The sequence below is a fragment of the Acomys minous genome (assembly GCF_964271855.1).
Source record: "Acomys minous genome assembly, chromosome: 10".
Lineage (NCBI taxonomy): Eukaryota > Metazoa > Chordata > Mammalia > Rodentia > Muridae > Acomys > Acomys minous.
In genome coordinates this window covers 73,801,699-73,827,969 of record NC_140491.1, presented here as the reverse complement: position 1 = coordinate 73,827,969, position 26,271 = coordinate 73,801,699, and the positions used below count along the sequence as shown (strand labels likewise).

Here is a 26,271-nt window from a genome sequence, read left to right as displayed (position 1 = left end):
CTCTCAGTCTGAGGCACAAAGAAAAAGTGGATGGATGTGGGTCTGGAGTTGCCCAAGTATGTGTAGGGCTGGGGAAACTGAGTCTTTTGTTTGAGGAAGATGTCACTCCTCCTAAGTCCTTCTTCTTCCAGGTTCAGGAGGCGGATTGGAGTGCAACACCCTCACCATCAGGCACTCCTAGTCAGGCCCTGATGGCTCACAAACTTAGCAGCTTCTGAGAGTGTCAGGGCCTCAGAGGCTTGCTGCCCTCTTCAAAGATGGCCGCCGCCGCCTCTGTGACAGGCCTGGTCACGTGTTGCGCGCTCGCTTGTGAGGTCGCCGGGTCTTGGCAGGCGATTGTCCCTTGCCGGGCCCCGTCCTGAGGCGGTGACTTTCCCTGTCAACCGGAGCCTGAGCGATCATGGCAACGGGCTCGGGCGGGGAACGCGTGGCGGCGGCGGCGGCGGCGGCGGCAGCAGCGGCGGCGGCGGCGGCAGTTTGGTTGCGGGCCGGGACGGCGGAGCGGCGGCGGCGGCGGCGGTGGCTGTGGCGTCGGCACCGGCCCTGAACGCCATGCTGCGCGGCAGCCCCGAGCTGGAGCTCGCGGTGGAGTGGGAGGCGGCGGCGGCGGCGGCGGCGGCGGTAGCGGCGGCCGCGGAGAAGCAGCTGGGCGTGGACGCGGGCGCAGCCGGGGAGCCCGAGCACCCGGCGCGGGAGGAGCAGCAGCCCAAGGCCGCGCTCCCCGCCCGGGCGCGATCCCGCGTGGCCGAGGAAGGTGATGTCCGCGTCGCCCGGCGCCTGCCGCCCACGCTGCCCCTGCCCCTGCCCCCGCCGAGGCGGGCGGCGCGCTCCCCCTGCCAGTTCGCGAAGGCCCGGAGCCGGGGCCAGGGCCAGAGCTACTGGCGGAGCTCGGGCTCGGTGCGACCCGTCACCGTGGACAGCTCCAAGGCTCGCACCTCCCTGGAAGCTCTGAAGATCAGCCTTCGCCAGCTCAAGTGGAAGGAGGTGAGGCCCGGCCCCGCCGCGCGCGCGGGCACAGGGGGGCGAGCCACTTCTCAGGTCAGGTCAGCCGGGCCCCTGCCCTGCTCCCCCTACAGCTTCTAATGTCTGTAGCCGTGACCTCTTCAAGCTGTAGATCCTGGTTTCTATGTCCGACTTCTCCATCACTGACCCCGGGGCGAGGAGCCCACCTTTGATTGTCTTCATTTAAGTTATATGTAAAGTTTAGTAAACGTCAGTGCTTAGCGTGCCACGCTCGGGCCAGGGGTGTACTCGACGGGCAGGCGCCTCACTACCTCTTCTACTTAGCTGTGCGACCTTGAGCAAGCTGCTTTTCTTCTTTGGCCAGATAACCTCTGTAAAGTGAAGCTGGTTCTTTGCTAACAGGGGGCTTACCGCCTAGTGAGCGCACAAGTTTTCAGTAAGTGGCAACCTTTTCTCACTCTTGCTCACCGCCACTGCCGCCGCCGCCACTACCACCACCGCCACCACCACCACAGATACTGATGTGTGATTCAGGGGATGCAGCAGGTGACACTACGTGGGGGACGAGGTGCATGAGTGAGGAGATGAGTCATTCACCCTTGAATTCATTTCAGTCCTTTTAGAGTGGGGGCAAAGCACCAATGAAGCCAAGTAGTTTCTGTTGTCATTTGGCTGAGTAAATAAATATATTTACAGCCTTTGGGAGTGGCGCTGCCACAGAGAGTGTGAAGGCTCCGGTGCTGAGCCCTGCACTGAGGGAGTGGTCGAAGTCGTTTAATGAAGCTGGAAATTGTGGAGAGATGACACAGGAAGGTCCACTATGGTCAGAAAGTTGACGTCCCAGAGGAAGAGTTTGGTTTGGAGGGAACTGAAGAATCATGCGGGGAGGGGCACAGGTAGCTCCTAGAAATCCCAGGTGTCAGAGCCCCCCTCAGTCTTGACTTTGACACCCTGAAAACTGGGGGAGGATTGGGAAGGTTCTACAGTGTCTAAATTGGAGATCAAGTCCCATGACCAGGCCAAAGATAGGAGGACCAGAAAGACGAGCTTGGATTTGTCCTGGCGAAAAGAGTGCACGGATAGAACCTGGCTAGGAACGAAGGTTAGCCAGCTAGGCCTGTGCTCAGCTGAGCCCCGAGAAGGCTTGGTCTCGCTCAGCCAACCCAGCACAGATTCATTCGCTGATTTTGTCAATATCCACCGTGCTGATAGCAAGTTCTGTGCTGGGCCCAGGAATCACACTTAAGAAGTACACTTCAAGTGTTGATAGTTCAGTAGGGGGCATGAAACACAGCAAGCAATTCCAGTCCCCGCAGAACCACTGCTGTTGCCGCCTTACATCCCCCTGTCCTAGCTAGCTGCTGGCATGGCTTTCTCTGTCGCCTCTTGAGACCTCTGATCAAATGCCACATTCTGAGAGAGAGCTCCCAGACGATGCTCCCAGCCATCTCTAGCCTTTGCTGCCATTTGCTTCATAGCATGAGCCTCTACCTGACAGTGTGTTGTATCTGTTTGTTGTCTGTTTTGCTCACCAGAATGTAAGCTCTTCAAGGGCAGGCATTTTGTTTTGCTACTGCTGTACTCAAAGTTGTCTGGCAAACGGAAGTTGCTCAATAAATACTGTTGAATGCATGAACACACGTGGATGAGTGTTTCTATGTGCTGGGAGAGGCAGAGGAGGCCACCTGCAGCACACCTTCCTGGGGGAGGCGAAGCCCAAATGAGCCTTGAGTGTTGACCGAAGTTATTTAGCGGTGTGGACTTTGGGTAGAGGGAGTGTCTTGGGCCAAGCCGAGTGCGCTCCGTGCTTTGTAGTAGCACTGGCTGGCTGGATCACAGAGTGGGAGTAAGAATAGTGAGAGACAAGGTGGTAGAAGTGAGCCAGGGTCAGATAGTGTGATGGGCCTTGGGCCCGTTCTTGAGAGGAAACCTTGCAGGTCATTGCAGAAGCCCGAGTCTTCAGTCCTTCAGCTAGACTGCTGTGGGCAGGCGAGTGGGGTTCTTCAGGCCTCAGTCCGCTCAGCTGAACAATGAGGGCAGGCAGAGCAAATTCAGGCTCCCAGTCTACCACTGTAAACCCAGAATGACAATGCTAAACCCTTGCACCAGTGAGCCCAGAAGAGTAGGCAGTTTCGAGGATCCTACCTCGGCTGCCCCTCCCTATCCCAGGCGTGCCCTCTGCCACTTGTAAAACATGTTGGCGTGTAGGTAAAGATACTCATTCCAGCAAATTTGAACAGAACTCACTCCCAACAAAAAGCCTTCACTGTGACTTGATGACTTACTTAATGTCACCCTTCCTAAAGGCAGGGTGGGGTTTGACTTGTGACCCTGGTGTCCCTGCTCAAGAGCTACCCATCAAATGAAAGGTGGGATGTTCGTAGCACAACACACACGTCATCAGATGCACTAGGATGCGGGTTTGAAAACACCAGTGTCGAGATCCCTGCTGATCCTGCTGACTTTATCCTATGATCATTGTATTCTTAGCGTCTAAGACAAACCCGGATGCCCGACGGGTAACATACAGATGAACTTGGTACCAACGAAGTACAAATAGACAACCTCTGTAGGCTCAGTCTCCCATCCCTTACGGGAGGGGGCGGTGCTGGGAAAGATCCTCTCTAACTGGAGAACTCTACTTGGATCCTGTGGGGGGACTGCGCAGCAGTGTCCCTTGAATGGTTAGCTGTGCTGCTGAAGAGTGTGAGACTTCCCGCCGGCTGCCTTCGGTGGAGGTGAGTTGGTAGCCCAGAAAAAAAGATAGGACCATGGCCAGGAGTGGTGGCACGCGCCTCTGATACCAAGGCTTTGGGGGCCAAGGCGGGAGGGCTACAAGCTCAAGGCAAACCTGGCCGACATAGCAAGACTTTGTTTCAAAAAAGAAAACACAAACGAAGAAAGCCATGACTGCCAGTCAGGGTGAATGTTCCCTCTCTCCTTGCAGGTGTGTAGTAAGAGCTTGCTCATTGTGGTCCACTTCCCAGGGGCCTTGAGCTAGCCCATGGAGTCAGAAATATGCTCCGCTACCGAGCACATGTCCCCTGCTCCTTTTGGTTTCTTTTTAGTTCTGCGTGTATCTAAAACCACAGTGATGCCCACAGTCATAAACCCTTATGCAGCTCTTGCTCCATACCAGACAAGTATTCGAGCCTCCTAACCACACACTACAGAAAGTGCACTATTGTACCCATTTGATAGATGGGAAAACTGAAGCGCACAAAGGTTAACTTACACAGGGGCACAGAGTGAGGTAAGAGGCAGAGCTAGCGTCTGAAGTAGGCATACCAGGCTTCCGTTCTCTGCTTACCTGCAGATGGCAGTGTGGGTGTGAGTAAAATTAGGCCCCTTGTGCAAGAGCTCTCACCGAAGAGGCCCAGAGCTGCAAACAGATGGCCGCAGTCCTGTCTGGGATCTGAGTGGGTGAAGGACCAGGCAGGGAGTCTGGACCAGGTTTCAGGTACAGGAGTGACATGCTGGTGGCTTAGGGAACATGTGGAGAGCAGGGAGATGCAGAAAGGACCAGCTCAGCCAGCCAGCTGTAGACCATGCCAAGGAGCTTGCATTCCTGTCAGCACTGCCCTGCATCGTTGGCTGTATGTAGACCTTGCTCACTGTCCCTCATGCTAACGCCGATGGTTAAGTTTTCAGTCACCCAGTTCTGGGCAGGTCCAATTCACCTGTGTCCATAGCAGGAATTCGGTTCGTTTCTTCAAGCGTGAGTCCACAGATGGTAGCACTGTAAACGTGTAGGTGCAAAGAAAGTTATTCCAGGCTAGCAAAGTCACGCATCCAAAAATCACCACTGACGAACTGGGATGCTTCCCGGCTCACATTTGGAGGTTCCACAGGAAACTCGCTTCCCTTCTCCTACACGTTCTGTTTGCTTGCTTTTTTACTTGCCACCTTCATTAAAGGAGACCTTGGAGGAAAGACACCACAGAGAATAGACGCTGAGCATGTGACTGTCTTCCTTGGAGAGAGCAGTTATGTATGGGTGCCACGATGCCATGGACACCACATAACATGAATAGGGGCTCTGAGAGATTTGACAATAGGACATTTGTTGGCGATGATTTGCACAGCTCCCTGTCCCTGTCCGGCACTGGCCTTTCTTCAGCACATGCACTTGTATCATGTGAGTTACTATTTATTAGGAATATGTACTAGGTATGGTACCAAGCACCTGGTGCCCATAAAGATGGACTGGGGAGCTGTAGAGATGACTCAGCAGTTTAGAGCACTGGCTGTTTTCCCAGAGAACGTAGGTTCAATTCCTAGCACTCACATGGAGGCTTACAAGTGTAACTCCAGTGCAAGCAGAACTGGTGCCCTCTTCTGGCTCCTGTTAGCACTGTGTGAGCACAGTGCATAGATAAACATGCAGACAAAACACCCATACATATAAAAATAATGAATAAACACACATTTTAAAAAAGAAAGAAAGAGTGAATTGAGGGGCTGGCGTAATGCCTCAGTGGGTAGAAGTGCTTATCTCCAGGCCTAATGACCTGGAGATTGATGCTGGGATCCACATAGTGGAAGATGAGAACTCACTATTGACACCTGTAAATTGTCTTCTGTGTTCCACATAAACACCCGGGCCCACCCACATGTACATATGTGTATGTGCACACACACACACACACACACACACACACACACACACACACACACAGAGAGAGAGAGAGAGAGAGAGACAGAGAGAGACAGAGAGAGACAGAGAGAGACAGAGAGAGACAGACAGACAGAGAACAAATGGGGTTGGAGAGATAGCTCATCAGTTACGAGAACTGACTTGTTTTTTCCAGAGGACTTGGGTTCAATTCCAAGCATCCACATGGTGACTCACAATTGCAACTCTGGTTCCAGGCAGTCTGCTGCCTTCTTTCGGCTTGCATGGGCACTATGCATTCATGTGGTAACTCAGACAGACATGTGGGCAAAACACCCATATACGCAGAATAATAAAATAAATAAAATGAGCATAATTGTAGTAAAACATTTAAAGGCAGTGTATAGAGCACTTCCTGTCGCTCTTTTATCCCTTCCTCACAGTAAGCTCAAGCAGGTGCTATCTATCCTCACCTCCAGCTTAAAGAAGAGAAAGCTGAGATCTGAGAGAGATTAGTAAAGGCTAGCCCAAGGCTACCTCGGTGACAAGTGGCAGAGCCATCCAGGACTAGAGTTTGCCACCAGTGAGCAATCCTAAAGCACCTCTTTCGCTACTACTTTGCTAAAAGGCATCCTGCAAAGAGTTAGGCCCTAGCCCCACCATCACTCTCCGCAGGTAACATTGGAGAAGTGAGGCAGGCTCAGCATCTACGCAAGAGAGTCAGGTTAAGCAGCAGTTAGCAGCAGTGTTACAAAGCTCCTTCTGCGGGTGTTTCCCAATTCTCCACTTTCTTCCCTTTCCCCCATCCAACCTGTAACCCTCCAATGACAGCAGAGTCACTCAGAGCCAGGAGAGCAATATTACAAGCAGCACTTAATAAAACATGCTCAAGTGCACCCTGCTTGGCCGATGAACACTGAACGCCCACACTTTCCGAGTCCTGCCTTACCAAGGCACAGAGGCAATCCCCGGGCTATCTAATGGCCCCTCTGTGGGATGTTATACTGTCTGTGATTTGCATCTCTTTCTCCGAGTCCTTCTGGAAAAAGGCAGAGTACAAAATGAAAACCAGGGTGCTTTGCCCTCCCCCTCTCCTTTCCAGTTTCAATGATAGTGCAATTTATGTCGTATTTTTGAAAAGAGCATTATACTTGAGAACAGTTTATACCCCACTCCATCAAATGTTCTCCTTCAGCAGACATGTTATTTTAACGTCTAATCCACCAGAATTTCCCCTTTGCTAGTTAAACTTGTCATCACATAAAAATCACAATTCGCTACTGCTGGTATTTGAACAATACGTATAATAGCTTCGGCATCTAGACTAACTTCTTAAACAGCCCCTTCAAGACAGTAAATTCCAGGGTTCATGTTCAGGGTCTGTAACTACTGCAGATTAATTTTTTAAAAGCAGGTGCGGTATTTTCTGGGGCCGTTTTCTAAGGTGTAGAATGCATGCTGTGCACTGTCCCTCCATCTTGCCAGCATTTCTGGGTTCTGGTTTTCTGTCAGCTGATGTTGAATGCAAAAACCCACCCATATGTTTTAATTCCCTTTGATATCTAGTCCTGAAGAAGAGCACAGCGTAGAAATAATTGGCCTCTTTCAACTGTCTGCTCTAAGGGGAAGGAGCAGGTGGCCAACGGTTAAAATATTTGCCACTAGCTGCTTGGAGTGTGGACTCTTTATAGAGTCTCCCTGAGCCTCCTTAGCTGTGATGACACTTGCCCTGCCAAGTGTCTGTGAGAGGCCCTGCCAAGTGTCCGTGCACATCGCCGTGGCCCTCTGTTGGGCACACTGCTGGTTTTCAACTAGAGTTCTTTTCCTTCTGTGGGGCAATGAAGAAATCGGTCTGCATGTGTGCTGGTTCTTTGATCTATTTCATTAACTAGAAGACAAAACATGTCAGTCTGCTGGTTAAGCTTATCCCAAGCACCTATTCATCATTTCCCAGATATTTGTGACCCATGTGTAGCTCTATTTGGACTTTAGGGATGTGACAGCAGATCTGGGATTGTGACAGTGGCTGTTTGCAACACTGGGGATGGAGTGCAGGGTAATGTGCAGGGTAGTGTGTGTGTGTGTGTGTGTGTGTGTGTGTGTGTATGCATGTGTTATGTGTGGGTGTGCATGTGTGTGTATTTGTGCATTGTGTGCATGTGTGTATGTATCCATGTGTATGTATGTGTGCATGTGTGTATGTGTCTGTGTGAGTGTGGACATATGTGTGTATGTGTGTGTATATGTGTATGTATGCATGTGTGTATATATATGTGTTTGTGTATGTGTGCCTGGGTTTATGTGTGTATGTGTGTGCATGTGTCTGAGTATGTGTGTGCATGTGTTCATGTATGTATGTGTTTGTGTGTGTGTATGTGTTGCTCCATCCCTGACCTTCACACTCAGCTTCACAGTAGGTAACAGAACACTCAGAGGCTATGAAAGGAGCAACAGTTACATTTTGGGTAAAGGTCAAGTGGTTGATTTAATGTGGGATTAAAGGTTTTTAAGTAGTGTTGATTTTAATTTTTCAGATTACTTATATTTTGGGGGCTACAGGGTGCTTTCAGTCTCTAATTTGGGGTTCTCCTTTCACAAGCCTTCCCAAGGCTGGGATTAGAAGCACGAGCCACCACTCCTGGCATCAACTGTACTTTTGAGGTTTTGTGCATTCCCTCAGAATCTGGCTTTTAAAGACTCCATTCTGGACTAAGTGTGGGTCTCGGGCTTTGTGGATCATAGCAACCACCACAGGAAACTTACTGTAGCGTCTGTGCAGCGTCTGTCCCCTGTCTTTGGGTTCACAAACAAGTAGGTGTCGTCACCGGGGAGAGTGGAGGAATCGTGCATTTCCTGGGCTGGTTTTTGTTTTTTGTTAGTTTGTTTGTTTTGCTCCCTTCTTTCAGACCTTGCAAGGGGTCTTTAAAAAAAACCCAACAACCCATAAACATGGATTGGGATGTTGCCTCTATCACGTGGCTCTGCGCCCCCAAACAAGCTGTTTCCCCTCTCTGAAGAGGCCCCTCATCCCTAAAAATGAGCGTAGTTGTGAAGATTGTCACACAGCCTCAAGAACTAGGTACTTTGAACACACGAGGGTGGGATTAGCTTCTCTCTAATGAATTTCTGACATCTGAAATACACTTTATAGCAAATGTTGGCGACTTGAACAGGTGCATAAGCTTCCTGTTCCTTTTATTCATGTCGGGCCTCCCTTTTCCTCGTGTCTGTCCCCAGGGGCCCCACCACAAATGCCATTTGGGGCACTGGAGGGTACATTCTCTGTGTTTCTGTCCCTCTGAGTTGAAGGGGCATCTTTGAGCCCACCTCCGTGCCTTGTGCCCTCAGCTGCCTGTGTGCGTGTGCTTCCCTGGGCTAGACCTGCCACACAGTGATGTTTAGAAACGAGACCCAGCAGACCCCGTTTCCTCACTGCTTCTGTCATCTGAACAAAACTGGTTTTGTTGTCCCCCGTGCTGCACTGTCTGTCCTGGGTAGAGGTTTACATTTGAAAGTCAGTTCCTCATTTCAAGAGAAAAGTAATGAAGATAGCAACTCTTATAAATATTCCATGAGCGCTCGAGAAAATTGTGCATTCTTTACTTATTGAATGTAATATTTCTTACATGACATTTGATTCATTGGGAGTTGCACTATATAAATTTCATGGCTTTCATTTTGTGTCTGATTTATTTATTGAAGTTATGCTAATGTTACTCCCTGTAATTGTGGATTTCCTATCGTTATTTTTCTTTCCCCGTTTTCTTGCTGTACTTGCCTGGGAGTTACACGTTCTATTTTCATTCTTATAAAACTTTATGCTAGAAAATTGGTCATGCATGTAATTTCACATAGTTTAAAGCTAGAATCATGATGCTCTTTTAAATTTAGAAAAGACTTAATTTTATTAGTTTAATTTTTATTTACTTAAAATACAAAGAATTGAAGTAAATTGCATCACTTACCTCTTTTCCTTTCCTGTCTCCAATGTCCTTTAGCCCCTCCCATGTCCTCTAGCTCCTCCCATGTCCTCTAGCTCCTCCCATGTCCTTTAGCCCCTCCCATGTCCTCTAGCTCCTCCCATGTCCTTTAGCCCCTCCCATGTCCGTTAGCCCCTCCCATGTCCTTTAGTCCCTCCCATATCCTTTAGCCCCTTTCATGTCTTTTAGCTCCTCCCATGTCCCCTCTCCACTCCTTCTCAAATAGATGGTCTCTTTTTCTTTGATTATATATGTATATGTAATATATATGCACGTAGCAATAATGTACATGCATAAATACGTAGCTATAACCTACTGAGTCATTTTTGCTGCTTGCGTGCATATAATTTCAGGGCTGGTAACCAGTTAGAGGTTCATCCCTGGGAGATGCCTGTAATTCTCTGTCTAAGGTTGAGATCCTGTGAGATGTGCCTCTTCTATATTAGTATGTCTGTTGGTAGTGTCATTGTTTAGGTCATAGTGTTGTGGTATCATGAATGTAGTAGTTTCCCTGCCATTTCTAGGAGGCACAGCTTCACAGCAGACTTCCTGGTCCTGCCTCTTACAGTCTTTCTGCACGCCCCACCCCCGACCCCCCAGCTTTCTACTGTATTCCCTAAGCTTAAGGTGCAGAAGCTGTGTCGTAGGTGTATCCATTGAGGCTGCGTTCCCCATGGTCTGTTGATTGATCTCTGTGTTATGACCAACTGTGAAGAAAGTGATATTTTTCTATGGGTATAACGGCATGGTTATACCCTACCGATCCCTAAGATCTGTCACCTCACTAGCCCCAGGCAGTTAGCTAGGTTATTGTTATTGTTTTTAATTATGTGTATGTATTTGTGTGGGGGTTTGTGCATGTAAGTGCAGTGCCCACTGAAGGTAGAAGAAGGCGTTGGGTTCCCTGGAAATGGAGGCAATTGTGAGATGTCTGATGTGGGTGTTGGGAGCACAGCTCTGGCACACTGCTACATCTGTGGTGCTTTTGGTTGCTGATCCATCTCTCCATCTCTTCTTTCTCTTCTTCTATTATTATTATTATTTTTTTTAGTTTAATCAGTTCACAGCCTGACCAAAGCCGCCTTCTTCCTCTTCTCCCAGTCCTACCCTCACACCCGCCTCCCCCTCGGCCCCTTCTTCAAAGGGGAGGCGCCTCCATGGGTACCAACCCACCCTGCCACATCAAGTCACATCAGTATTAAGCACATCCTCTCCCACTGAGGTCAGACAAGGCAGCCCAGCTAGGGGGAAGGGATCCAAAGGCAGGCAACAGAGTCAGAGACAGCTCCTACTCCACTTGTTAAGGGACCCACATGTGCTATTTATATGTAGGGGTTCTAGGTCCAGCCCACGCATGCTCTTTGGTTGATGGTTCAGTCTCTGTGATCCCCCATCAGCCCAGGTTAGTTTATTCTGTAGGTCTTCTTGTGGTATTCACGTTGTTGTTGTTGTTGTTGTTTTTGTTTTGTTTTGTTTTTGGAGACAGGGTTTCTCTGCGTAGCCTTAGCTGTCCTGGACTCGCTTTGTAGACCAGGTGGGCCTCAAACTCACAGCGATCCACCTGCCTCTGCCTCCTGAGTGCTGGGATTAAAGGCATGAGCCACCATGCCCAGCCTCTTGTGGTGCTCTTGACCCCCCTGGATTCCTCAAACTTCGTTCCACTCTTCCACAAGACTCCCTGATCTCTGCCTATTGTTTGGCTGTGGGCCTCTACATCTGTTTCCATCCACTACTGGATGAAGCCTCTCAGAAGACAGTTATGCTAGGCTCCTGTCTTCAAGCATAGCAGAGTATCATTAACAGTATCAGGGATTGGCTCTTTCCCCTGGGGTGGGTCTCAAGCCCCATCTTTGGCCCTCTGCTTCTTGTAGGCAGGACAAAGTTTGGGTGGAAGGTTTTGTGGATGGGTTGGTATCCCCCTACCTCCCACTGGAAGTCCCACTTGGCTACTGGAGGCTCTGTATCCTCTGCCCTGTGCTGCTAGGAGTCTCAGCTAGGGTCAACCCCATAGCCTGCCCCCCCCCCCGCAGAGATGTCCCTCACCTATTTCCATTTTTTCCAGTCTTCCTCTACCCCACCCCACTCCCGCTCTCCCACACTTGATCCCCATCATGTTCCCTCCCACCACTTATTTCATAAGTCTGTTTTATTTTCCCTTCTGCATCAGGTTCAAGCATCCTCCCTTGGGCCCTCCTTGTTACGTAGCTTCTTTAGGTCTGTGGGTTGTAGCATGGTTATCCTGTACTTTGTGGCTACTAACCATTTATAAGTGAGTATACACCATGCCTATCTTTCTGGGTCTGGGTTACCTCACTCAGGATATTTTCTAGTTCCATCCATTTGCCTGCAAATTGCATGATGCCTTTATTTTTAATAGCTGAGTAGTGTTCCGTTGTGTAAATGTGTACTACACTTTCTTTATCCATTCTTTGGTTGAGTTACATCTAGGTTGTTTCCAGTTTCTAGCTATTATGACTAAAACTGCTATGAACATAGTTGAGCAAATGTCCTTGTTGTATGGTAGAACCTTTTTTGGGTATATGCCCAGGAGTCATATAGCTGGGTCTTGAGGTACAACTATTCCCAATTTTCTGAAACATTTCCAGATTGATTTCCACAGTGGTCATATAAGTTTGCATTCCCACCAGCAGTGGAGGAGTATTTCCCTTTCACCACATCCTCGACAGCATGTGCTGTCACTTGAGTTTTTGATCTTAGCCATTCTGGCGGTGCAAGATGGAATCTTAGAGTCATTTTGATTTGCATTTCCCTGGTGACTAATGCTGTTAAGCATTTCTTTAAGTACTTGTCAGCCATTAGAGAATCCTCTGTTGAGAATTCTCTGTTTAGCTCTGTGCCCCCATTTTTAAATTGAGTTATTTTGTTGGATGGTATTTAATATATATATGATATTAGCCCTCTGTCCAATGTAGGGTTGGTGAAGATCTTTTCCCATCCTGCAGTGTCTTTGCCTTGCAGAAGCCTTTCAGTTTCATGAGGTCCCACTTATTAATTGCTGATCTTAGTGCCTAAGCTGTTGGTGTTCTGTTCAGGAGTTGTCTCCTGTACCAATGCATTCAAGGCTATTTCCCTCTTTCTCTTCTATTAGATTTAGTGTATCTGGTTTTATGTTAGGGTCTTTGATCCACTTGGACTTGAGTTTTGTGCAGGGTGATAAATACTGGTCTATTTGTGTTCTACATGCACATGTCCAGTTAGGCCAGTTAGCACTATTTGTTGAAGATGCCTTTTTTTCCATTGTATGGTTTTGGCTTCTTTGTCAAAAATCAAGTGTCTGTAGGCATGCAGGTTTATTTGTGGGTCTTCAAGTCTATTCTATTGATCAACCTGTCTGTTTTTATCTCAGTACCATGCAGTTTTTATGACTATTGCTCTATAGTACAGCTTGAGATCCAAGATGGCTATCCCTCCAGAAACTCTTTTATTTTACTGGGTTGCTTTACCTATCCTGGATTTTTTATTTTTCCATATGAAGTTGAGAATTGCTCTTTCAAAGAATTGGGTTGGAATTTTGATGGGAATCACATTGAATCCGTGGATTGCTTTTGGTAAGACGGCCATTTTTGCTATGTTAATCCTACAAGTCCGTGAGTATGGGAGATCTTTCCATTTTCTGGTGTACTCTTCAATTTCTTTCTTCAGAGACTTAAAGTTCTCGTCATACAGGTCTCTCATATGCTTGGTTAGAGTGACACCAAGATATTTTTCTTATTTGTGGCTATCTTGAAGGATGTTGTTTCCCTAATTTCTTTCTCAGCCCATTTATCATTTGTGTAAAAGAGAGCTACAGATTTTTAAGAAATTAATTTGTATCCAGACATTTTGCTGAAGGTATTTATCAGCTGTAGGAATTCTCTGGTAGAATTTTTGACCTCGCTTATGTATACCATCGTATCATATCATCTGCAAATAGCGATACGTTGACTTCTGCCTTTCCAGTCTGTATCACCTTGATCTTACTGTCTTACTGCTCTAGCTAAAACTTCAAGTACTATATTGACTAGATATGGAGAGAGCGGTCAGCCTTGTCATGCCCAGAATTTCAGTGGAATTGCTTTAGGTTTCTCTCCATTTAGTTTGAATGTCAGTTATTGGCGTGCTGTATATCACCTTTACTGTGTTTAAGTGTGTGTTTAATGTGGGTATTGAGAGCAGAGCTCTGGCTCTCTACTAGATTGGTATGTGCTTGTAATTGCCGATTCACCTCTCTAGCTCCTTTTCTTCTTCTTCTTCTTCTTCTTCTTCTTCTTCTTCTTCTTCTTCTTCTTCTTCTTCCTCTTCCTCCTCCTCTTCCTCCTCCTCCTCCTTCTTCTCCTTGTCCTCATCTTTATCCTCCTTTTTGTTTTTTGAGGGTTTTTCTGTGTAGCCTTGGTTGTCCTGATACTCACAGAGATTCCCCTGTCTCTGTCTCCCTGAGTGCTGAGATTACAGGGCCTTTGTTGTACTTCTTAGTCTAGACACAGTATGAATTTTGCCTCCAGACTCTTTCGAAGGAAATTTTATGATAGGCGTCCTGAGGGAACCTTTTCCCTCTTATTTCTCCTTGCTTTCACCAGAGCAGGTTTTCTTCTAGTCCACCCACTGAAGATGTGACCTTCTAGGGGGCCTGGCTTGTATGAGAGGTTCTGGTCTGCTCACTTTGCCAGTGGGCATTTGGAAGCCAGAGCACATTCAAAGGCCAGGCCATCGCCTGAGCGCACAGAAACAAGACAGTTACTCAGTTGACTCTGCTGATGGTGGGGAATGGATTGCGGGGAGACTGGACGCAGAGAGGTAGGTTAGGATGCTATTGTGGACTCCTCAGGGCAGAACAGCTGCGATGGGTGGGAAGAATATCAATTAAGGGTGTTTCCCTGGACTCTTGGACGTTCCGTGGCAGCGAGGTCATCATGTTCATCTGCCAGTGCCTGGCACAGAGAGGCATTGGCAGTGATGCTGGGCTTGGACTGGCGTCACTCATGGATCTAGTGCTGTTTCAGAAGGACAATTCTTCTGGAAGGGAGATGACATAGAGAGACCCCAGGCAGTGTGCTCATTCCTGTCTCTGGCACTGCAGGGCTCAGGCAGCTGTTTGCGAGCCCTAAGAGCTTTGGGTCTGAACAGACTCATTTTCCATGATCACACAGTTTTCTTTAGCTTGTGGACTTGTCGCTTTCATTAGGAGTCCCAGGCTCTGTCTGAGCACGCTCACACAAAGCCTTACCATCTTCCTGGATTTTTATGACATTTTCTCAGAAACAACTAAACTTTATAAGTCTCTAGGCACCTTTCAAAGCTGTTCCTCTATTGGGTGTTATTGCTCGGAAAACTCCCCACTCCTAAGCGTTTTTGTTGGAAAAAGTGCCCTGTGTCTGGGGATCAAAGGGAGAGGCAACCGGTCCCTGCTGTGTGACAGTTTAATAAGCCTCGCATGGCCGCTGAGGGCTGCTGCTGTAGGAGTTTACGCAATGGTGTTCCATTAGAACAAGCAGAGCATTTCTAGGAAGTGGGCTGAGATAAAGGATGGAAAGGCAGCTTTTAAATCCCTGGGCCTGGACATCTTCAGCATCACTCAGCAAACATGGGTTGGATGTCAGCTGTTCCCCCAAGGTCTTTAAACCAGGACCAGAGTTATCTTATACTGTCATTTTCGGGAATTAGATGGGAGGGGGGAACTTCCTCAACCAGAAAAAAAAAATACTAGTCAATATACTATTTATTTTATTATTGACAAATTTATTAGAGTGGTGGGTTATTAATAAGTTAATCTTGGTTGTTAAATAATATTCTGTTGTGTTAACTGTTAATGTCCGGCTAGTGCTCTGGAGAGGGTCCAGGGTAGATTCTCTCTGGGGTTGGATCTGCGGATGCCCTTCTTGTTGACTTTATCTCTTGGGTGGCCAGAGCTGATGGCTCAGGCAACCGATCAGGATTGAAAGAAGAAAAAGGAAAGAAAGGCGAAAAAGAGCCCAAGGTTTCTTCTCTAGGGACTGGCTGTACTGTGGCTGAGGAGAACTTAAACTGACCACCTTTTTTCCTATGGCTGAGGCTGTAAAAGCAGCTTCTGGCTAGAAACTGCACGGGGTCGTAGAAGGAGGCTCTTTGATCTGTAGATAGGCCTCTTTACGGAGATCTCCAATAAGTTGGTGTAAACTTAGGCTTATTAGCTGTAGAAGGCTGATGGCCCTGAGTCTGCTAACTTATTTGCGAATCTACAGAGAAATAAGAAGTAAGAGAGAGATAGAAAATAAACCACTCACACACATACATTCAAGAGAAGAGGATCAGGAGAAAAGGTGGATGAAGTCAGGCATCTTAACTTCAACTGAAGTTGAGCTGCTCCATTTTTTCTCTCCAACTTTTCTCTCTCTCTCTCTCTCTCTCTCTCTCTCTCTCTCTCTCTCTCTCTCTCTCTCTCTCTCTCTCTCTTTTATTGTAGAAGACCATACTTATACTTCTGAGAACAGGGAATGACCTCATAGTCAAAACAGTACCACTAATCACAAAACAGATGAATTCTAAATTACAACAGGTTACATGTTTTAAATCTAAACATTTCTTATCTATGTATCCATTACATAAGTTCATGGTTAGTTCAGAATGACGAAGATTGACAGGGTCTAAGGTTAACAGGGTCTGAAACTTACAAGAGTATACAACTTATTGATTAGGATGGACCTGGCTATACATTATCCAGCTATCTCTTAGTTCATTATGAGCTCAGGACAATAATTTTGTCTGTCTTTCATTCTAAGAAACAGAGTAAATTCAGACATCTCTAGGTAACTTCATTCCACATAGGTACACATGGAGTTTAAACAAAGTTGGCTATATTTATGGTGAAATACCAGGATTCGTGGTGCCATCTGCGGTGGAGGCTTAACTGAAGCCACAAATCTGCTGGTAGGCTATCCTAGTGAGGCATCTGGAGGTCCACAAAGGTATTTATTGCAGCCATAAACTAACTTTAACTTTTAAAACTATTTGAGCCAAATCAGGAATTCCATAATCAGGGATTAATTCATCTAGATAACAAAAACTACATCTTCAATAAGATCCTCTAGGAAGTTTGCTCAATCAGAGCTGATCAGTACCCAGAAAATAACAATTCACACCAATGCCAGATGTATTTATTTTTGGTTTTTCGAGACAGGGTTTCTCTGTGTAATCTTGGCTATCCTGGACTCACTTTGTAGACCAAGCTGGCCTTAGACTCACAGTGATTCACCTGCCTCTGCCTCCCTGGGTGCTGGGATTAAAGGCATGTGCCACCATGCCCGGCTCTAATGCCAGATTTTAGAGAGATGCAGCAGTGCACAATTGACAGGGCAGTCACAGGTTGGAAGCAATTCTGGGGCACATCACGATACAGACTTTGCAAATATCGGATCACTTCCAGAGATCTCTCATGCCTCCTGGACTTTCCCAAATCAATGGCTCCTGACAGCATGTCAGAGGCTGGAAGCAGTTTCGAGGTACATCATGGTATAAGACCTTGCAAACACCAGATCACCTCCTAGACAGCCCACATGCCTAGTGAGCCCCCTTAACAGGGTGGCTCTTGGCAGTTAACTAAGGGAGTATTTGTTGATTTGAACTTGAAATTCAGAGGTAAACAAAAGATGATTGAGTTGAAATATAAAGTTTCAAACTTAAACCACTACACTGATTCTAAAGAGGGAGTTTTGAACAATTTTCAGTGTACTCCTCAGCCGTCTCTCACCTGGAAAACCTGGCCTCTGGGAACACGGGCTGTAGTTAGATCAGTAGGTCCTTCTGCTTGTCAAACCTGTCGTATTAGTTTGTTACAATAAGATACTTGATTGGCATCTGCCAAAAAAGCCTCAGTATAAATATCAAATCACCGAAATGGAAAATAATCTTGTTTGCTTACTAAGACGGAATGTTTCTCGGTGTGAGTTTAAACTAAGAAATCACTTTATTGTGACAACATGTCAATACTACGTAATAGCTATTGGTCACAAGCTACACGCTGTAGAGTTAGAAATAAAACAAAGTAAATTCTAAGCTGGTCTTTTTGGCCTGAGCCCATAGACTTAACTTTTCTGGATGTGGAGACAGGATGATCAGTTGAGCCTGGAGTTTAAGATCAGCATAAGCTGCTTAGGGAGAATTCCCTTCTCCAAAAGCAAACAAGACAATTCCACATTAACAAAAAGCCCGCACAGAAACAGTATGCTGAGAAGAGCCACCCAGGCCGGTGAGGCCAGTGATTGGTGCTGAGTTCTCTCCGCAGTATTAAATGTGCTGGGAGATAGGAGGGTGGCACAGATTGGCCTATAGGTATCTAGAGAGACTTGTGTGAAAAAACGGAGGATCCTGGGCAAGTGAGGTGCGCAGTCTTGTTGACAGCTTTGGCTTCTTTCCTGGTTCCTGCTCTGGTCTGGATTCATGGTGTGCTGCTGTTTTAGAGTTTGCTGCTCTTGGCTCTAACTCACACCTCCTTCCGGCTTCAGGTATCAGCTGAAATCTCACTTTCCAACGGAGAGGTGCCTGTCGAGGTGCCTGTCCGCAGTGGACGCTCTCTCTCTGGGCTTCTCTTCCGTAGCATGCGTCGGCTTTATTGCTATTGCTCGTTGTATTTTCTCTTCTCCAGGAGACTTCAGCTAGAGCAAGGGCCAGGCCTGCCTCACTTACTCTTGTTTATTACTGGACCCTCACACGCCGGTGCAGAACCCCTGCGATAGTCTAGAATCAGATTTTGATAAATATTGGCGGGAGTAACTTTTCCATTCCTTCCTCAAACATTTCCTCTGCCTTGCCTTTGTGCCACAGACCCTGCTTGAGCCCTGGGCAAACAAAGCTGTGGTACACTGTTGGCGGGGGCGGGGGTAGGGGGTGGGGGGTGGGGGGCTGTCCTTCAGGGAGCATGGTCTACTGTGAGACGGAAGGACAGGTAAAGGCAAGGGCGCCCTGGCTCAGGCTGGGGTCAAGAGAGGCTTCAGCTAGGTGACATCTCTGAGCTGAGCCAGCTAGATGACATCTCTAAGTTGAGCCTGGGGTGTGGGAGAGCCAGCTGTGAGCGGACAGAGCTGAGATGGTAGCTGTGCTTGGTGACAAGGTGATGGCACTGCGGAGGGGGACTGCAGGCACCTGCCTCAGTCTGGAACACAGGATGTGAGAGGAAAGTGACATGAATTGGCCTGAGATATATTCAGGAACCAAGGCAGAGACATGTGAACGTGAACTTCAGACCGAGAGTTGGGGGATCTGCTGGACCGAGGACTAGGAATAGAAGGGTGTGCGCATGCGCACGCGCATGCACTCCTGAGTAGTCAGATCCGTAGATTTGCAAATGAGAAGCACCCCCTGGCTGTGCTGGGGAGGTATCTTTAGGGGTGCGATGGTGAACAGAGTGAGTAAACCTTCCTTAGGGACAGAGAGAGTGGTCTCTTCCTAACATCTGAACAGTGGAGCATGTAGAGGAAGCCCTAAGGTGACATTTGGTGACAGAGCCAACTGTTGAGACTGGTAGAGGAGGATGTGTGTCCTCAGTACAAGGGGGACTTTATTGAGCCTCCATGCAAGTTAGGCATCTGCCCTTAGCTCCTTTTCACAGTCTGTTAAAATGAGGGAAAGCCAGAACTTACACCCAGGTCTTTGCGTGGTGCCAACCCAAGCACACTCTGACCTGCCCTAGTGTGCCTGGGGAGCTCGGGAGAGGCGGCTCCTCTTCAGAAATCGCTGTCCTCCTTTCTGATGATCCCAGGGCTCAAAAGAGGCTTCTCCGCCATCCAGCTGCAGAGGGCTGTTTCCCATGTCCGCTTCAGGCTGTGATGTGGTCTTTCCTGAGTGTCCTTTAAGAAGGCGAGGAGAAGGCGCAGGGGGCCAGCTGAGCGCTGTCTTCCCCGCCACAGTGGGGAGAGATTTGTGCCCAGCTCCCGTCCTCAGTGCTGGGTAGTTGGCTGCTGTTTAATAAAGGCCTCGTTGCAAGAAGGACCATTAAGCACCCAATGATGTATTTCATCTTTACTGGGGAAGAAGCTGCAGAATTAAATCAAATTCAGACCATGTGGAAATAAAACAATAAAAATGCTATTCACATGCATGAGCCTCTTCTCTCGAGGCGAGAGGGACCGGAAGGAACTACTCAGAGTCCACGCTGGTGGGAGGGCTGGGGCCGCTTTCTTACTGAATACTTGTAGACAGGCTCACTCCGATGTAGTGACACGTGTCCTTCTCCAATGGCCCCATGCATGCACATGTGCATGCGTGAAGGCATGTGTGGGTATGTGTGTGTTTGTCCATATGCATTCGTGCACATTGTGCATGCAAGTGTTTGCACAAGTATTCACGAGTGTGTGTGTATGTGTGGAGGCTAAAGGTGTCTTCCTTTGGTGGCTCTCACCTTGTCTTTTGAGACAGGGTTTCTCACCCCCTGGAGCTAGCTCATCAATTTGACCAGGTTGCTTAGCCAGTAAGCTCCAGGAATCAGCTTGTCTTTGTCACCTCCACCCCCTAACCCCCAGTTACAGCCACACAGAGCCACAGCCCTCATGCAAGGGCTTGACAGTCTGAGTCGGCTCCTCATCAGCCACCGCCCATCTCCACCACCTATTGGGACACTCCTGATGTTTTCCTGTCATGTGCAAAGGGCCACTTAAAAGCATTTTGAGTTCCAAGGCAGGGTTAGGAATGCTGCCAACCTCTCACCCAGAGCCTCCACTGTTCTCCAGCTTTTCAGCTGGTGTCTCCAAATCTTGGATTAAATTTTGATTCCGCCTACTGTTTTACCAGGAAGGGACTCATTTTTCACATGCATCTTTCTCTTTAAAACAAAACGACATCTTTATTAACTGTTGGTTTCCTCCTGCCATCATCTTTCTCTCTTATTAAGCTATAAATTCACTATTTCATTGTTTGTTGGCAAACATCTGTTAAGGGCCCACGTGTTGGGCCACCACCTTCATTATCTCGAGTTCCTGAGAATATTCTGGAAAGCAGGGCTGATTAGCCCCTTTGCAGTTGGAGAGAGTGAGGCCAGAGAGGCCCGTGGTTCATCTGTAAGTGCTGGGTCTGGGATTTGAACTTGGGTTGTTTCCAGATCCATGGCCTCTCCCCACTGAAGCTAGTGATTTCTTACGATCTGGCTGCTTCTGTTCCTCGATCCTGAGCCCTCGGTGTGAGGATGGGCTCTGTTCTGAGATGACATCACTTAAGCTAGAAAGAGGGTAAGCTCCACAAGGAATGGGAACAGGAAAGCAAGCAGCCTTTCTGTTTTTACTGTTGGATAGCTGCTCTCTACAGGGCTCTTTTTTCCCCTCCTGTTTGTTTGTTTGTTTCTTTGTTTGTTTCTTAGAAAGCTGAATGACTTTAAGGAATTCCAGGAGACTGGTGCTCAGTAAACTCTTAAGGTGCTGGGTCTTAGGTTTTCTGAAGACAGGACCTAACATTCCCCCAAACTTATCTGACATAGGAATCACTTGGGGGTCTTGTTAGTATTTAATTCCCCAGTAGAGGTGAGTTCTGGGGACCCTCATTTCTTGTTTGTGACAAGCCCCCTAAGGTGACTGTGAGCATCAGATTAGGTTGGGGCACATGCTGTCTGTGGTGTGCACTCTTTGGGTTTGAGACAGAGTTGGTTTGCTGGACAGTAGGAAGCATAAATCCTAAGGTCAGCATGGCACTCAGAGGCCAGCCCACTATCTAGATGGTGTCAACTCTGTCACCTAAGGTCAATATGGCACTCAGAGGCCAGTGCACCATCCAGACAGTGTCAACTCTGTCCCCTAAGGTCAGCATGGCACTCACTCAGAGGCCAGCGCACCATCTAGACGGTGTCAACTCTGTCCCCTAAGGTCAGCATGGCACTCACTCAGAGGCCAGCCCACTGTCTAGACAGTGTCAACTCCATCACACCTCCTTCTCTCAAGGCCCCTGTGCCATGGATTCTCTGTAGAAATGTTCTGAAGTCTCCCTCACTTTTCTCCCCTCTGTTTTCTGAACCCCAGTTGCCCTAAGATCATCAACATTTCTGTAAGAGTTTGCCTGTTAGTCCCTAGTGGACTCCAAACTCCCTGAACAAAGAACCAAGCCCCTCACACTTACTGTTCTGTTCCCAGCAATGGACACAGTAGAATGTGAGGGAACTCTGTCTTCATTTCATTTTTAATTTGTAAAATGGTGTCTATCAGCAGGAGTGGGCAGGAGGTGAAGGCAGTGAACACGGAAGCGGTCGTCGCTCTTTTGGTGCTGACCTTGTGCCATCACACGAGCAGACTAGCTCCTAACCAATGCCTCACAGCTGGCTGCTTAGCCAGCATTCTCAAAGCTTTATAACGTGCTTCCCCCCACACCTAACACACACCTCAAAAGACTGTCCTCCAGCGGTCTTTCCACTTTGTTCTGGCTGAGCCATTTTGAGGTCTCCAGTAATTCCACCTGATCTTGTGGCTAGCATAAGCTGAAGATTTCCTTATTCAGTTCAGCGCTGAGAATGAAAACAGTAGGATTGTAGGTTGGACTTAGTGGTTTAAAAAGATTATGGGTGGTAGGAAGGATTTCAAGGTAGCTTTCAGAAATCTCTGCCTGGAATTCTTTAGGAAGGGGATGCGATCACGGCTGAAGATGTCCTCTAAGCCGTTGTGAGATCCAGGCAGATGCTATTAAGTGATCTGAATTCAAAATTGTGTCTCCCTACCCAGTTGGGCATGAGTACCCAGAGCAAGGACTACAACTCAGAATTCAGGCTTACAGGAGGGACTTGGACAAGTGGAAGCAACAGTTCTTGCTGACTTGGCACTGGAGAGACTTAAGACTGGGACAAACCCTGGGCAATTAGTTGGCAGTCTGGCCCAGTTCACATGGTAGCTTGTTCAAGGAAGAGAGGTGACTGTGGAGCAAACATCAGTATTAGCATGCATCCATATGTGCGTGCATGTGTGTGTGCAGGTCAGGAGACAGTCTGCAGGTGTCAGCTTTCCTTTTACCAAGTGGGTCCTGGGATGGAACTCGGGTATCAGCTTAGTGGCAAGTACTTTTACCTGTTATGCCACCTCTCTAACCCATGAACATGTTTGATTTTTTAAAAAAAAACACGTGTTTTGGATTCACGTACCACATGTGTGTCTAATGCCTGTGGAGACTAGAAGAGGGTATTGGATGCCCTGAGACTAGGGTAACACATGGTTATGAGTCATTATGTGGGTGCTGGGAATTGAACCAGGGTTGCCTGGAGGAACAACCAGTGCTCTTAACCACTGGTCTATCTCTCCAGCCCAAAGAGTATGCTTAAAATGGCAGTTTTTCTATATGTGAATAGTGAGACCTCATCAGTTTGTGACCCATTTTCCAGCAGGAATTTGGACCAATGTGTTGTGGATAGTTTATTTTTGCAGGAAACATTAGTAGCAGAACTGATAATGCTTGAATCTTGAAAGCAATTTGGTTTTGGGTGTTTTTTTGTTAGCATATATTTTATACAATGATGGGCTTCATCATGACTTACTCATACATGAATATAATGCCCTTTGGTCATCTTTACCCTATTGCCTTCTCTTCTCCCTCTCCTATTCCAGATTGTCTCCTTCCTCTCTCTAATTAGCCCCTCTTCTACTTTGATATCTCTCTCTCTCTCTCTCTCTCTCTCTCTCTCTCTCTCTCTCTCTCTCTCTGTGTGTGTGTGTGTGTGTGTGTGTGTGTGTGTGTGTGTGTGTGTGTGTGTGTAAAGATGGGGGAGGGGGAGAGAGGGGAGAGAGACTTAGCGCCTACAACAGTATGGGTGAGGGCTATTTAGAGGCACATGGATGCTTCCCCACTGTCCACATTACTGAATGCCTGTCTTCACCAGCATCATTAACTGCCTTTAAGCCCTAGGGAGGGGGCTCCTCTCGCTGCTCCATGACTGTGAACCCAGTGGAGGTCTGTGCAGACCATCTCAGCTGCTGTGATATCTGGAACCTTCCCTAACATTCCCCTCCTCACGTGAGCTCTTTCCTTCTTTCTTTCTTCCTGCCCCCTCCTCTGTAATGTTCCCTGAGCCCAGTGGTTGGAGTTTCGTTTTTTATCCCAGCATGTAGCCCAGAAGCTAGCACATGCTAGGCACTTGATTAATGTTTCTTGAATGGATAAGTTAATTAGGGCTGGAGTCTTGGTCTGATTCTGTTTCCTACTGATCATCATTGGTAACATGGTACAGGTTTTTCCTAAAGTGACTTTACTGGCCAAGTTTCTTGAGGCTGCTCCAGGAACACGCCACTTCTGTGCAGTGTTACAAACATGGTGGTGTGTGTGCCACAACAGACCTGCATGCTGGGAAGGCTGACTGAAAGCCCTCCTGGCCTGGCTTTGTCTTACTAATTCCTGTCACTGATTGAGACGACAAAACACAACGCAACTGCCTCATTATCTGGTCATCAGGGAAATGCCAGCTGTCATAGCTGACTGAGCCGGGCTGTCAATCATGTTGTCCCAAGTTCACTGTGAAGTGAAAGGTCCTTCCTAAATGCTTTGCTTGGGAAAGGGCTGGGCGCGAGCACTCTAAGAAGTGAGAAGGTGGGGACCGGACCCTGTGGTTCCTCGTCAGGGACAAGGCATGGCTCCAGCAGCTGGCTCTGCCCTTCCCTTCCTGTCAGGGGGTTTATGATGAGAATTCCCTTAAAGTCCTTAGCAGAAGAGGGGCCTCAGTCTCAGCATCCTGGCAAAAATATTTCCGTCTTCACAGCGGCTTTGTTTGCCTATGGAGATGAACAAGTCAGTTCTTATCAACTATTAACAGGAGAGAAGAGGGACCAGGCCTGCTCATGACTGCCACACAGCCCAACAGCTTCACTCTGTTTTCTTTAAACAATTATTTTTATTGTTATGAGTATGTATGTGCACCATGTGTGTGCAGTGCCCTCAGAGGCCAGAAGAGGGCATCAGATCCCCTGGAACTGGAGTTGCAGACAGTTGTGAGCTGCCACGTGGGTGCTGTGGGAGGCTCAGCCCTGACTTGATGCATACCGATGCTAGCTTGAAAGAAAAAGCGAAGGTGGCTATTTTTATATAGGGTGTGTAGGAGAATAGAGAGTGAGGTGGGGATTTAATACAGAACAAAAGTGCCTTGTTTGTTTGTTTGTTTGTTTGTATACATATTTATTTGGGATATTGAGACAGGGTTTCTCTTTGTGGACCTGGCTGTCTTAGAACCAGCTTCAAACTCAGAGATCCACCTGCCTCTGCCTGTTGAATGCTGGGATTAAAGGTGTGCGCCCCCACTGCCACACAGCTAAAAAGTGATATTCTTACATCTTTCTCACCATCAGGAAGGAGAGATTGTTTATAAATATCCAGCTCTGTAGTCCTGTAGGCTCCCTGGTCTAAATTGCTGGCGAGAGGCTCAGGGCCTGCCCTGGTGACCTCTCGGTTCATTCGGAATACTTTCACTTCCACCAAGAGTCTGGCCGGGAGTAACTTGAATCTCTCACCCCATAGTTGAACAATTTCAATTTTTCTCTTTGCTGTGATTTTTCTCAGGGGGCAATCAAATTCAGCCCTCCCCGAATTGAACACAATTAGTAGAAGCATACTTTTGTGCACCCGTGATGGAAAAAAGTATGACAGTTCCCCCAAAATTGAAAGGTTGGCGAGATGCTGGCTCCATGGCTAAAGGCCCCCAGCACCAAACACGCCAACTTGAGTTTTGTTTGCATGTCCACAATGGAGGGACGGACAGATACACACAGTGGGATAGTGTTTTGCTAAAGAGGGAGTTAAAAATCCTAGCAATTTCCAACACTGTGGGTGGAACTGGAGACAACTGTACTAAGAGGAAGAACTCAAGCCCAGAAAGACCACAAGAACCTAAAAGCCATCTCCCAGAAGCTGAGCGTAGAACAGCAGTTACCGGAAACTGCCAAGAGTGAAGGATGGACGGGAAGGGTGAACAGCGGGTGTGAAGTTAGTCACAGAGGGACAGGACACTGGGCGGTTGTTGAGCAGGGTGGTGACTATAGTTAGCAACAGCGTGCTGGACATTTCAAGAATCTAACAAAAAGGATCTGGGAAAAAAAAACCACCATAAACAGTGTTTTGGGTGAGAGCTATGTTTAGCCTGATTTAAGTATTATACAGACAATACATGGCTCCCTATTTGCATGTATGATTCCTATCTTTTTATCTCAGTTGAAGACACATAAAGCGTGGTCCTTTCTGAATACCCTCGAGTGCAACGCGGGGCTGAGAACTTACTTGTTCCCAGCATCTGCCACCCCGAGTGGCTCGGAAGACATGCCTCTCCTTCTACAGCTCTGGCCTCCTCTTTCTCCGTGGCCACTCCAGGAAGGCGCCCTCCCACCTTTCAGTCTCCCCTCTGTACTTCCTGCTTGCTGCTTCTTCTTCTTTCTCCTCCCGTTCCTGTCTTCCAACTCTGGAGATTGGCTCCACTAGGGTGTAAGTTATACACATCAGACAGCCACGCAGAGCCAGATGCAGGCCTGCCCCTAGCACTCAGGGGCTCTGCTGGCCACTGACACCAGGGGGCGAGGGCCAGGCCAGGCAGACCCACTGAGGCAGAGATGCAGGTGTGGTGTTGATGCTCAGTTCTGGAGAGCTGCTAGGAGGGGACAGTCCCACCCCTGGTCCCTCTTTTACCTCCTAGCCTTTTAGCCTAGGCACTCAGGATAAGGTCACTAGAGTCCTATAGTGGTGGAAGGAACCCCATCTCTTTATTCCTGAGCTTAGGGAACTAAGGATTTAGTGGGACTGTCCTTA

The 26,271-nt window shown here is 47.8% G+C and overlaps 1 protein-coding gene across 8 annotated transcripts in view; it reads left to right on the top strand.

Moving 5' to 3' along the window:
• Nucleotides 1–297: 297 nt before the first annotated feature.
• The window catches only part of TTLL11 (tubulin tyrosine ligase like 11), a 233,401-nt gene continuing 207,427 nt past the window's right edge, over nucleotides 298–26,271 (top strand). For 6 of the 8 annotated variants that reach the window (XM_084799156.1, XM_084799157.1, XM_084799155.1 and 3 more), the window contains exon 1: nucleotides 327–984. In XM_084799156.1, the coding sequence (XP_084655282.1) occupies nucleotides 553–984 (432 nt within the window). In that variant the 5' untranslated portion in view covers nucleotides 327–552. Of the gene's footprint in view, nucleotides 985–26,271 lie in introns of all 8 variants that reach the window. The other 2 variants (XM_084799159.1, XM_084799160.1) reach the window with 2 other exon arrangements.